At 47.5% G+C, this 14569-nt stretch overlaps 1 protein-coding gene across 1 annotated transcript in view; it reads left to right on the plus strand.

Annotated features, from left to right (window-relative positions):
* The window catches only part of SFMBT1 (Scm like with four mbt domains 1), a 157743-nt gene that overhangs the window by 118175 nt on the left and 24999 nt on the right, over positions 1–14569 (plus strand). Inside the window, exons 9-10 of the mRNA XM_060239926.1 lie at positions 7123–7273; positions 8027–8109. Of these exons, the coding sequence (XP_060095909.1) occupies positions 7123–7273; positions 8027–8109 (234 nt within the window). The remainder of the gene's footprint in view (positions 1–7122; positions 7274–8026; positions 8110–14569) is intronic.

Here is a 14569-nt window from a genome sequence, read left to right on the forward strand (position 1 = left end):
CAAATGTGCGGGCTCAGCATCCCAGTCAGAACCATCGACCCCAGCCAAGAAGGCCAGAGGGGTCCAGGACTCTTGCTCCACTGAGCCCAGGAAACATAAGAAGGAGAAGAAGAGGTTCCAAGATCAGACCCCTTCTCCACCACCGAAGGACCTGGCGATTGTTTCGGGGGAGCCTCCGGAAAAAATCCTTGCTTCACCGATTCGATCGAAGAGCCCTTCGAGTCCGACAGATGTTCTGCACACCTCCCTTTCCAGCTCTGACCAGGTTGACCCTACAGAACGGTCAGCAGACTCGAAGGAGGGCGACGATCCTAGTTCGGCATCGGACTTAGAAGTTTTGCAGCCGAGGGACCGTTTGACACCGAAGATGCCCTTGATGCTCCAGCCTGAGCGGTTTGGGAAGACTTCGGACCCTTTTCGATGTCCGCATCCTCTGCCCAACTGGGACCCACGACCGTGGGCTTATCCATTTGGGGGCTATCCCTATCATTCACCATATCCTTGGTACCCTCCTTAGAACCCAGACTGGGATCAGCGTTCTGAGGCCTTGCACCACTCCAGAGTCTCGGCACATTCTCCACTGGGTTGCAGAAATTCATTGATGCCGACTTCAACCCCGAAGTCGGTCAGGAAGCCAGCACATTCCAGTGGTCCTAACGTCGAGCAAACCTCCTTGACTAGGATTTCCTTAGATGCCTCAGGCTTACCATCTGCGGAGAGTTCCTCTTCCTCGCCATCGTCCTCCGATGACGATGAGGAGGAGAAATCGGACCATCAGCAGGAAGGGTCATCACCAGAATCCAGGATAGCTGAGGATCTTCCAGTCTCTTCTTCCGAGAATTTGAAGTCCTATGGGGAGCTAATTAAAAGAATGGCAAACTCCTTGTCTCTGCCAGTGGTCCAGCCTCAACCGGTCATCGATGACACAGTCTTTGACATGCAGAAGGACACTTCGACAGCTGTAACCCTTCCCATTACTAAGGTCATCTTGCAAGCCATTAAAGATCTTTGGTCCAAGCCTGCCTCAACCCCTATCTCTTCCAAACGTATGGATCACATGTACCGAATCCAGGAACAGGGCACAGAGTTTCTTTTTAACCATCCACGCCCCAACTCTGTGGTGGTATTGTCCTTGTCCAAGGCTAAGAAGACCCATGCCTCACCTCCAGATAAAGAGGGAAAGAGGATTAATACTTTTGGCACGTGCTTTTTTTCTGCGGGCACGCTTGGAATTAAAATTTCTAACTACTCTGCCTGCGGTAGGGATGGTGGCTCAGTGGTAGAGCATCTGCTTGGTAAGCAGAAGGTCCCAGGTTCAATCCCCAGCATCTCCAACTAAAAGGGTCCAGGCAAATAGGTGTGAACAATTCTGTTCCAGAGGAGGGATGGACCCAGCGTCTCTAGGGGACGGTCTTCTACTTCCATGGGCGAACAAGTTCCTCTACCTGTTTCCACCCTTGCCCCTTCTCACCAGAGTGCTTCACAAATTGGCCCAGGAGCATCCGGAGTACAGCCTAATTGCTCTGTGGTGGCCGAGACAGAGCTGGTTTCCTGTTCTCCTAGCTATGGCGGGGGGGGGGGGTGTCACCACAAGTTTCTGTTGGAACCGGACCTTCTTTTGGCTCAAGGAGGTCGCCTGTTTCACCACGACATCCCTCATCTCAAACTGATGGCTTGGAAGGTCAGCTTCTAGAATTCTCTGACAGAGTGAAACGTGATGTTGAACAGTAGAAAGCTGTCAACTCGCTGCTCCTATGCGGGAAAGTGTTCTAAGTTCCTGTCCTTTCTGGGGGACAAGGGTATCAGTGCATATACTGCTGGTCTTGAGCTTGTGTTTGAGTTCTTACTGACTCTTGTTGATGCTGGGCTTAATCATTCCTCGATTCGAGTATATCTGGCTGCCATCTCGGCTCATCACGACCCTGTGGATGGTGCGTTGGTTTTCACACACTAGCATACAAAACGTTTTTTGAAGGGTCTTCTACGGCTTCACACGCTGTCTAACGTTCCTCCTCCTGCTTGGGATCTGCCGTTGGTCCTGGAACGGCTCTCGAGGCAGCCTTTTGAACCCTTGGCTACCTGCTCACTGCCTTCTTAGTGACCGTCACTACGGTGAGTTAGTGGCTCTGCGGTGTGATGCTCCATACATCTCTTTTCAGGACAATGAGGTATCCTTGGCCCCGGACATCTTGTTCCTCCCTAAAGTGGTGTCTAGTTTCCACCTCAATTTGGAAGTGTTTCTGCCTACATTTTACCCTTCTCCTTCTGCAGAAGAAAGATGTCTGCACACCCTGGATGTTAAGAGGGCATTATTGTTTTTTGTGCATCGCACCAAGCTGTTTCGAAAGGATCCCAATCTATTTGTCTCCTATGCGCCCCCTAGGTTGGGTTTCAAGATCTCTGCCCAGAGGCTTTCTAAGTGGATCATGGAAGCCATTAAACTCTGCTACCTGTTGGCTAAGCGTCCCTTGCCAGAGCCACTCCGTGCGCATTCCACTAGGGCTATGGCTACGTCCACAGTGTTTCTGAAGGGTGTTTCCTTGGCAGACATCTGTTTGGCTGCAACCTGGGCATTTCCTCATGTCTTCATGCGACATTATGCCCTGGATGTCCGGAAGCGTTGCAGATCACAGCTGGGTACGCTGGTCCTTCAAGCCGCTACTTCTGCATAACCGCCAGCTCCCTCCTCCAGGTAAGCCTAGCTTGCTAATCTCCCATGAGTATGAAGCACAGTGACCACGAAGAAGATAAACAGGTTTCCTTCCTGTAACTGATGATCTTCGAGTGGTCATCTGTGCATTCACACTACCTGCCCTCCTTTTCCCTCTGTTGCCGGTCATGGTTCTCTTGATAGGTGGCGGCAGGAAGGAACTGGTGGGATATTCGCGCCCACCAGGTGGGCATGCGCACTGGGGCTGTCGTGCATGCCTACTGGGGTCAGGCTGCAAAAAATCCCGGACTTTGGAGTTACTAATCGGGGATTGGCGCTGGCGCTTCATCCCATGTGTGTGAATGCACAGATGGCCACTCGAAGATCATCAGTTACAGGTAGGAAACCTGTTTTTCTGTCATCAATAATGTCAACCCCTTTTCATTGCCTAACTAAAATTCTCTTTATCTTATCTGGTGTTACCTTGCTGTGTCTTACTATTTCCAAGGTGCCATGTCATTGTTTTGACATTAAAAAGCATATCTATTGGTGAGATTTGTTCTGTTACCACTATCCTACCTTCTGTCTTGTACTTTCCTTCTCCATCTTCTGATCAGCTACAGACTTAATGCAATCCTTCTCTGGCCTCAGTCTGATCAGCTCCATCAGTTAATTATTGTAATTGTCTTGATTTCTTAAAAGAAAAGGTATGTTATCTGGTGTAGATGGAGTTCATAGAATCATTAGTGTGTCTCTGTAAGGTTCTGATATAGAGTGCCTACTCTTTATTTTTTGCTAATTAGATATTATCTACTTTGATAATATTGCTTTTAAATTGAGGATTTTTAAATTAATTATTACTAATTATTTCTATTTGTGTAGGAAGATTTTGACTCCTGAATCTTTCTTTGCAGACTCCAGATTTTGTATTCAGCTTAAACTTTTAATACTGTAAATTCTTAAGGTTTTCTGTGTTTGTGTTTCAATATATGGTGTTGCCCTTTGATCTGGCAATGGCGGGGTATTTTCTAAATGTATGGCCCCAGTAGTAGCTTATTTACAGCTATAAGGTTGCCATATTTTCCTTATCTGGATGGCTGGCTAGTAGTTGCTGACACCAAAGACCAGTTAATGACACACTATTCTCTGGTTTTGCAAACTTGCCAAAGGTTGAGATTGTTGATTAATTGAGCAAAACCACAGTTCTATCTCAAAGAGCCTACTTTATAGGAGCTAAGTTGGATTCTATAGTAGGTAAAGATTTTTTGCCCTCTGATAGAATACAAGCCATTCTCCATTTTGCTGGTCAGTTTAGAGCCAACCAGTTCCAACCAGTTCCAGTCAGTTGAAAAATCCTTCATTTTGGGGGCTGTATGTTGTCAACCACATAAATTCTGCCCCTTGCCAGTCTGTATTTGAGACCCTTACAACTCTGGGTTTTGTCTGTATATAGGATGGAGTTACAATCCCACTGTCAGCAGTTTTGTATTCCCAGGCAAGTTATCTGGTCTTTGGTCTGATGGTGTTCTGATAATGTATATAGGGGCATGTCCTTTGGGGCTCCAGAATATGATGTAGTTCTTACCACAGATGCCTCACCTCTAGGTAGTTCTTACCACAGATGCCTCACCTCAAAACTTGTGATCTGGACCCATGCCCCTCCTGGCTAATTAAGGCCTGCCAGGAGGAATTAAGATATCCTATACGGGATATTATAAATCGATCCCTTTCAGAAGGCGTTTTTCCAACACCCCTGAAAGAGGCATTGGTCCGCCCTCTCCTGAAAAAACCGTCATCAGACCCGGCCGAATTGGCACACTACCGGCCGGTCTCAAACTTGCCCTTTTTGGGCAAAATTATCGAGAGGGCTGTGGCGGTGCAGTTACAGGAATTTCTGGAGGACACTTCCGTCCTAGACCCATGCCAGTCCGGCTTCCGCCCGGGCCATGGGACGGAAACAGTCCTGGTCGCCCTCATGGATGACCTCCGACGACAACTGGATCGAGGCGGCTCGGCGGTATTGCTGTTGCTAGACCTATCGGCTGCGTTCGATATGGTCGACCATCAGCTGCTGACCCGCCGCCTCGCCGACGCAGGAATTCGGGGGCTAGCCTTACAGTGGCTCTCCTCCTTTCTTGATGGTCGGGGACAAAGGGTGGCAATTGGGGGGGAGCTGTCTCAGAGATACCCACTTCATTGTGGTGTGCCTCAGGGGGCAGTTCTCTCCCCGATGTTGTTTAACATCTTTATGCGCCCCCTTGCCCAGATTGCACGGAGGTATGGGCTGGGTTGTCATCAATACGCAGATGACACCCAGCTCTATCTATTGATGGACGGCCGGGCTGGCGATGTCCCTACAAATTTGGACCGGGCATTACAAGCCGTGGCTGACTGGCTCAGGCTGAGCGGGCTGAAGTTGAATCCGGCGAAGACTGAGGTCCTTTGCGTGGGCCGCGGCGGACCGGGAGGGGAGATCACTTTACCGGCCTTTGACGGTGCGCCACTGGTACCAGTGCGCAAAGTCAAGAGCCTGGGAGTGCTACTGGAATCCTCTTTATCAATGGAGGCCCAGGTAGCCGCCACTGCTAGATCCGCCTTCTTTCACCTTAAGAGGGCGAGGCAGTTGGCTCCCTTCTTGGAGCGCACCGACCTAGCAACTGTGATCCACGCAACGGTCACTTCGAGATTGGACTACTGCAATGCCCTCTACATGGGGCTGCCCCTATACCGAACACGGAGACTTCAGGTAGTCCAGAACGCGGCGGCCAGGCTACTGGAGGGACTACCACGGTGGGAACCTGCGCGGCCTGGGCTGCGGGATCTGCATTGGCTGCCGGTTGTCTACCGTGTTCGCTATAAGGTGCTGGTCATCACCTTTAAAGCCCTATATGGCCGAGGACCTGCCTACCTAAAGGACCGCCTCTCCCCATATGTGCCCCAGAGAGCGCTGAGATCCGGTTCTCAGAACTTACTAACAATCCCTGGGCCAAGAGAAGCTAGGTTGAAGGCTACCAGGGAGCAGGCCTTCTCGGTGATAGCCCCTCGTTGGTGGAACGACCTTCCTGAGATGGTGCGAGCCCTGCGGGACCTGAACCAGTTCCGCAGGGCTTGCAAAACATTTCTTTTCCAGCTGGCTTTTGAGATAGAACTTGATTAATCCAACGAATGGACATCTAGCCATCTTGCGTACATTATGATACAGTATTTTAGCACCATTTTATATATTTTAACTATTTTAAATAATTTATTTGTGACTGATATATTTAAAACTGTTTATGTTGTTTTATGTGAATCATGGGATCCCCATGTCTGTTAGCCGCCCTGGGCCCGCCTGGCGGGGAGGGCGGGATATAAAAATGAAATATTATTATTATTATTATTATTATAGGTTGAGGAGCTCATTGCAGTGGTTCTTCTACATGAGACAAGTAGACAGAGGATGAGAAACAGTGTCATATTAATTTATTGAAGTTACCTTTGCCCCTCTAGGGATCCCTTAGTTCCTCAGTGGTCTCTCACACTAGTTTTAACCCAATATATGCACAAGCCTTTCAGGCCCATCACAGCATACTCAGTTATTTTCTTTGAAAGTCTGTTTTGTAGTGGCAGTCACGTCTGCCAGGAGGGTCAGTGAACTGGCAGCCTTACAGGTGGAACCCCCATTTTTGAAAATCTTCCCTGAGAGGGTAATACTTCAGCCCAGTCTAGGTTCCTTCCTGTGGTGATGTCTAGGTTCCACTTATCCCAAGAGAATATTTTACCAGTTTTCTTCCTCACACCAAGTTCAGATAATGACTGCTCATTGCAAACTGCTCATTGAATGTTAGAAGGACTTTATTGCTTTATGTGAAAAGGACTAAAGAATTCCACAAAGATACAATGCTGTTTGGATGTTTTGATGGTCCTAATAGAGGGAAAAGGGCTTCCTCTCAGTCATTGTCCTGATGGATTGTTTCAACCATCAGACAGTGTTTATAGTTTAGCAGGTGTACAATGTCCCTTAGAAGGTTTTGCACATTCTACTGAGGCTGGGGCTTCCTCTACAGCCTTCCTTGATGTCATTTCTCTGAGGTACATCGAGCTGTAATTTGGTCATCTGTACTTTCGCTCTGGCATGCTGTCCCCTTTGCAGGCTTTTAGCTGTAAAAATCTCTATGGCTGGCCTGCTCATGTGCAGTCCCCACATGTGCCTGCACAGAAGGTACTCAATGAACAACCATTACACGTAAGTGCAACATTGTTTTCTGCCTCTTCCGTCATCAGCAATTTCACTGCCTTCAACCTCATTTGCCTGCTTGTCTGTACAGCTCCTGGGATCCTGAGAACAAACCTTCAGAAAGGGCTATGATGGGGCGGTGGGGAGATCCAAAGAACCTAGTTTCTGTGAGTTGCTGGGTCTAACCCCCCACTATAGCAAATTCATTTTGCTCTCATATAAAAATGTTGTCATGTCTCTGTTTTTTTCCTTGCAGGTATTCGATGATAAATATTTCATGATAGAAATAGATGATTTGCGACCAGAGCATACCACAAGAAAGTCTTATATCTGTCATGTCAACAGTGCTGGTATTTTTCCTGTGCAGTGGAGTCTAAAGAATGGCTTACATCTCAGCCCTCCACCTGGTATGCACATGCAATCCTTCTTACTCATACCAGCTCATCTCTTTAAAATAGTCTGCTCTATACATGAAAATGCTCTATTCCACAGAATAAAAACACTACCTTACTTGGCCGATTGCACATACTATACACAAACGTGTATAACATTGCTAATCTGTATATTTCTCATAGTACATAAGCAAGTGTGTATATGTAAGGATAATATCATTATAGCCCTATCCAATTACAGGGTATGTAGAGTGGAACCAGGAATAAGTAGTCTGACCCCTAAAAAGGTAAAAATAGTCCCCTCTAAAAGCACCAGTCGTTTCTGAGTCTGGGGTGACGTTGCTTTCACAATGTTTTCATGGCAGACTTTATGGGGTGGTTTGCCATTGCCTTCCCCAGTCGTCTACACTCCCCCCCCCAGCAAGCTTACTAGAATGTGACGTTGGCATCCCCACATCTATAAAGTGCATGCACACAGACTCTATCCCCATAATGGGGAACATTTGAAAAAGCAGTGTTCCCAAGCAGAGGGACTGAACGTCTGCACATACTGTTTATATGCATGTGGGGGCAGAACCAGCATGCTCATTTCTATTCCCGCCTCTGCATACATTCTTTTTACCCTACATTTTTCATTTGAAGAGGGCTTTTGTGTAGTTGTAGGTTTCTTAAAACCTGGTTTGAAAAAAAAGTGTTAGTATGTCCAGAGGACCTGTATATATAATACTTAGGTACAATTTGAGTGAAATTGTGCTCATTTATTCATAGGCTATCCTGGGCAAGACTTTGACTGGGCAGACTATCTCAAGCAATGTGGAGCTGAGGCTGCTTCCCAGAGCTGTTTTCCCTTGGTGAGCATTCAACACCTAATGATTGTTTCTGCTGTATAATAGGATTTTGGTCTTGTTGTTTTTGTTTTGTTTTTAATTTGATTACTCCATTATTATTCTAGTGGTTTGTATCTTGACTTTTTACAGTGTGGTTTCTGGGTTTTTTAACTGATTTTAAGTTCAATTACAGCCTTGTTAGTGTGTGCTGGCAAAGTGCTATTGAAGCATTCAGCTGGGGGAAAAGACTATAACTACTGACTTTTACCAGTTGGTAGAATCCTGGTTTCCTCCCACCATGATTTTTTTTTTAAAAAAAGAAGCTTTTACGGGTGGCTGGATTATATGCAGCAAACAGATAACTAGTGAGCTAATAGGAGGAGCTGGAGCCAATGTATATACCTACTGAAAAATGCTTTCCTAGAATACATTTTCTGTGAGGTGGATTGAATCAAATGGGGCTTGTGCTTGAGGATACATACTTGCTCATGGGGATGGACACAGAAGGATTGTTGTGGGAGTACATGGTATTATATTAAGTGCTATGGGGAACTCAGTTTTAATCCTGCTGCCAAATGATTGCGGAAGAGTGATGTGTCCAGTGTGCTAAGGACTCTAGTGCAGGGTTTCCCAAACTTTCCCCCTTCGTGACCCTGTTATTTTTACACTTCTCCTTCGTGGCACACTAAAATTTGGGGGTGGAGCCAGGAGACTTTGGGGGTGGAGCCGGGAGACAGGAAATGATGTACAAAAGCCTAAAACTTGTAATATTTTGTTTAGGAAAGGTAAGAGAATAGTGGGATTTTGCAATGCAATTTTAAAAATTAAACATCAAGAAAAAGCACAAGAATCACACAGCAGAAAACTAAAAATATAAAATGCTCTCAGCCTGGGAACACATGAAATGGCAGGGCGTTCCAAGCTTCTCTCCCCGCCCTTAAAGGAAGGAAAAAAGGAAAGAAAGAAAGGGAAAAAGAAAGATATGCCACCGCTGGGAAAGAAAGAAAGATGGCAGCGCTGGGGAAACATGAAATAGCAGAGCATTTCAAGCTTCTTCCTCGCCTCCCACCCCCTCTCTACTCAGATTAGCAATGGCAAGGAAGGAAGGAAACAGGGGGAAAGACTGACATAAAGAGAGAGAGAGAGGAAGACAGGGGAAAAGACTGACTGACAGAAAGAGAGAGAGAAAGAAAGAGAGAGAGAGAGAAAGAAAGAAAGAAAGAAAGAAAGAAAGAAAGAAAGAAAGAAAGAAAGAAAGAAAGAAAGAAATGGCAGCGCTGGGGAAACATGAAATAGCAGGGCATTTCAAGCTTCTACCCCCACCCTCCCACCCTGCTCTACTCAGATTAGTATGGCAAGGAAGGAAGGAGACTGGGGAAAAAACTGATAGAGAGAAGGAGAGAGAGGAAGGGGAGTGGAAAATAAAGCAAATAGGGGGAAAGACTGATAGAATGAATGAATGAAAGAGAGGGAAGGAAGGAAGGAGGGTAAGAGAGTTGGAAACAAATAGAGAAAGAAAAAAGAAAGAGAAAGGAAATAGGACAGAAGAAAAAGGGAGGGAAGGAGTAAAAGAAAGGAGGGACAAAAGAAAAAAAAAGAAAAATGGAAAAAAACAGAATGGGAGCAACTTTTTAAACAGCTGACTCTGGCCAGGGGGAACTCAGGCCAAGTTCGCCCCCCCACAGCATCACACCGGCCCCCACGCCTCCTCCTCCCTCCCTTCCCCAGCCCAGGTCAATTTTGGGCTGTGTAAAGCCCTCCGGCCCTCTCCCCCGCCGACCACCTCATCAGTTGGGGAAAACGGCATGCTCTGAGCACTGACTCACCCACCACTCAGGCAGGCTGGCGGCAGATGGAAGGTACAGCGTCCAAAAAGGGCGCCGTGACTGTTTCCGCCCCCACACTTCCTGGATGGAAGTGTGGGGGCGGGAAAAGTCGCTGGCCTGCCGGAGCGGCAAGTCAGCGCTCAGAGCATGCCATTTTTCCCCACTGACGAGGTGGTTGGCAGGGGAGGGGGATGAAGGGCTTTACACAGCCCAAAATTGACCTGGGGGGGGGGAGGCACAGGGGCCGGCGCGATGCCACGGGGGGGACGTTGGCAGGAGGCCTCTTGACCTGGGATTGAGGCCTGAGTGCCCCGGTGCCAGGTCGCAACCCTGCCATTGGGAAACGCCACTCTAGTGCAAAAAGACTCAATTTGTTCATACACTGGTATTCATTCATTAGTACATAAGAGAAGCCATGTTGGATCAGGCCAATGGCCCATCCAGTCCAACACTCTGTCACACAGTGGTCAAAAATCCAGGTGCCATCAGGAGGTCCATCAGTGGGGCCAGGACACTAGAAAGCCCGCACATTGTTGTCCCTCCCAAGTACCAAGAATACAGAGTATCACTGCCCCAGGCAGAGTTCCAACAATACGCTGTGGCTAATAGCCACTGAGAGACCTCTGCTCCATATGTTTATCCAATCCACTCTTGAAGCTTACTATGCTTGTAGCCGCTGCCACCTCCTGTGACAGTGAATTCCATGTGTTAATCACCCCAAAGGGGTGCTCACCACAAAGGACTGCTCACCCTTTGGGGTTTTAACCTGACTGCTCAGCAATTTCATTGAATGTCCACGAGTTCTCGTATTGTGAGAAAGGGAGAAAAGTACTTCTTTCTCTACCTTCTGTATCCAATGCATGGAGAAAACTAGATGTCAAGGAGTGTTCTAGCCTAGCCTTCTCATCAGGCTAGATTTCTTGGGTGTAAGAATTTCAAACTGTTTTATTTGGTCTATTGTATGCCAAAGCTTATTTATTGCGGATGTATGAAATACGTGAAACCACAGACAATGAAACAAAGAACTGGACCAAAGTGTCAGTTACAACAATGAGTGATTTGTTTTTTTACAGAAATGACTTCAGAAAAGGTTATAGAGTAAACCCAACCATTTTGTAACTACTTTACAAAGAAGTGGTGCTGCCCAAAGTTTTTAAAGTTTAGCAGTTGCTCTTGGTCCTACTTCCCCATTAAAGATAGATGAGATAATAAACCTGTGGCTGGACTGGCATTTCAGACTGCAGCGGAGGGCTCATATCGTGGAGTCTTCCCCCCCCCCCCATCAAGAATATATTCTTACAACATTCTTTATTAGAATCATTTGACCAATCATATAACACATTTACACTTAAAAATTCAAGGCATACAATAGACCAAATAAAACAGTTTGAAATTCTTACACCCAAGAAATCTAACCTGTTGGGAAGAAGGCTAGACTAGAACCCTTCTCTTTGACATCTAGTTTTCTCCATGCAAGGAACTATTTTCACCAGGATCCTTTCAGCCAGGCAAACTGTCTGGAGCACATCTGTTCACAGAACAAGGAAGAATTGCCATCCACCTGCAGTGTTTGTAGCACATAGAACTCCTCTGTGAAGTGGTTCCTTCAAGGAGAAAGCTAGGAAAGCCCTGAGGTGTGCCTGCAAGGAAACTGTATCAGACTTTAGGGTTCTTTTGTAGGTGCCATTCTTTTAGTCTGACATAGGTGTCATTTTTTTAGTTTGAGGGTAATCTATGAGAAACAGGTTGCCTTTACACCTATAGTACATCTTCACTTTATGCATGGTGTATCATTTTGTCTGTTTTCAATTTTAACTATTGACCTGTCCATTTTCAGCACAGTATCTCATACATTCTGTTGAAAACATATCTATCTTTTGTCATACCATATGGTGGCATAGTTGAAATTCTCTTTTAGATCACACATGTTGATAAGTACTGCCAGGGCTTTTTTTGTAGCAGGAACTCCTTTGCATATTAGGCTACACCCCCCTGATGTAGCCAATCCTCCAAGAGCTTACAGTTGACCTGTAAGAAGAGCTCTGTAAGCTCTTGGAGGATTGTCTACATCAGGCAGTAACCTAATATGCAAAGGAGTTCCTGCTACAAAAAAAGCCCTAGGTACTGCTATTGAAATTTAGATCTTAATCCTTAGTTATTCTCTAAAATTCTCTTAGCACATATACTACTCATTCTGACCATTTCTCTGTTAGTATTTGAATATGAAATTTTTATTTTCAAGAAAAAAAGAGGGAAAGGGGGAAATGGAAATAGAAAAGTAATAATACATCTGTAAAGAAAAATAGAGTACATTCTGCATGTTGCTGTAGAATTCAAATAAAAGAAAATTTCATCATACTGATACACGCTTAGCCTCTCATCACAGTAGTCATATAGAATTATATTGTAAGTTCCCATTTAGGTTATCAATTTAGCTTGTATTTCAATCATATAAATTGAAGACTATTAACCACAGTTCACACCAAAGCAATTTAAGTGTCTAGCCATACATATAACTTCTCCCAGTATTCTCTTGCTTCTTCCTTGGATTTCCCAGCAAGCAGTAGCAATAAATAGTCCATCTCTGCTGCTTCCAATATTTTCCCGATCAGTTCCTGTTTCGTGGGTAGATCTTCTTCGTGGTCTCTGTGCATTCACACATATGGGTATTCCGCAGGACTTACCCTGACCTCGGAGAGTTCAAAGCAATCTTGATCGTAGATCTGGCGCGCCTCCCCTTCGTCCCAGGGAGGAGCCACCTTGTGCGCATGCCTGGGAAGGGGAGGTGCTTAGCCACTCAGTTTCTTCCTTACCGCCGACCGGATCGCACCTACCTCGTTGATTCTCCAACTTCTTCATTGCAATCTCCTCTCTCAACCTTCGATCTCTCATCCTACAAACACCGTTCCCCAGTCTTCTCCTATCGTATTTAAAAAAAAAAAAAAAAAACCTCTTTACTGCTACTTCGATCTTTCCCCGTCCCCCCCCCCCACCCCCGGGCGGATGGAAGGAAGGGACAAAATAACTTTTAAACGCTGCATTCGCTGCGCGGCAAAGATCCCATCGTCAGACGGTCACTCCCTGTGCCTCTTCTGCCTTGGAGAGTCCCACCGCACTGACTCCTGCGAGCACTGCAGCCAATTTGGAAAACAGGCCCGCAAAAACCGCGCCGCGAGGCTTAGGAGCCATCTTATGGAAACCTCCCTCAGACCAACTACGTCCCACGCGGCGCAAAAACAACCTCCACCATCTTCCCCGCCTCTCACGGGAATGGCGCAGCCGGCAGCTTCCGTGGCTCAAGGTCCCTGCAAGCCTAAGTCCGGTAAGCACACTGCAAAATCTGATGAGGCCAGTAAGCGCCGCCGCTCCGACTCCGCTCATGCGGACCCGACGAGCAAGACGACGAAAAAGCCGAAAACGAGACACAGATCATCCGACCCTCCGGCGCAAACCACGGGGTCGACCCCCGCCACGAGTTCGAGCACGGCGAAGCCCACGGCACCGAACCCGGTCACGAATCCTAGTTCGAACCCGAAGACACCACTGAAGTCCACCTCGACACCGTCCATCACGCCGCTGGAGATCGTGCGTATCTCTTCCAAGTCCCCGTCGATACCGAACTCTCCACCAGACCAGATACTCGACGTCGACTCACCCATTTCCGTCCGAAGCCAACGCCATACACTCGACCCGAGAGCCTTCCAAGACGTGCAGCGCCAACCACTGCAAGCCCACTCTCTACTCAGAGAACCCTCGACTCCGAAAACGATTCCACGGCCTCCAACTCCAAGATCTCGCAGTCGCCAACGGGCTCACAGTCATCGAAGAGAAAGATATCATTACTACTCCCCATCGAGGTCCAGATCCCCGTCCCCTCGGTACCGAAGAAGGCACCGAAGATCTCCCTCCTTCGATAGATACCACTCGGAACCGAGAGTCCACCCCTACCGTGACTCCCCTCGGTACCGAGACCTCACCGAGAGACCGGACCGGACCCGATACCACGAGGTGTCCCCGCGCCGACACCACCACGACTACGAGGCACCCCCTCGGTACCGTGACGAACAGGCACTCCCTCGGTACCGTGACGAACAGGCACTTCCTCGGTACCGTGACGAACACGCTCACCTCGACCTCGAGCAGAAACCACGATCGCCGACAGCATCCACCTCGGCCATCCCCACCAAACAGCCTACACCCGTGCAACCCCAGCCTGACCTCCAACACGGAACCGATGACGAATCCGAGGCAGAACTCTCGGACTCGACCCATTCTTCCGCCTCAGATCTACAATCCCCGGCTTCAGACATAGCCAAGCCAGCGGATTTATCTCCATCAGAAGGCCCCAGATCCTACCTGGACCTCATCTCAAATATGGCAAATTCACTGAACCTAAAACTCAATACCGACGCACCCAGGGTCTCGGACGTCGTGTATGACCTCGTACACGCAGACCTCCCATCCAGCTCTTCTCTCCCTATGCTCCCCGTCCTTCTCGAGACACTCAAAGAAGCGTGGGACAAACCAGCATCGGTACCGCCAACCTCCAAGCGAGTCGAAGCCCTCTACAAGATCCACGCACCGGAGTCGAAGTTCTTATTTAGCCACCCGGCGCCGAACTCGATCATAGTACACTCTTCCTCGAAGTCGAAGCAAAC

Source organism: Heteronotia binoei, chromosome 5 (genome assembly GCF_032191835.1).
Source record: "Heteronotia binoei isolate CCM8104 ecotype False Entrance Well chromosome 5, APGP_CSIRO_Hbin_v1, whole genome shotgun sequence".
NCBI lineage: Eukaryota > Metazoa > Chordata > Lepidosauria > Squamata > Gekkonidae > Heteronotia > Heteronotia binoei.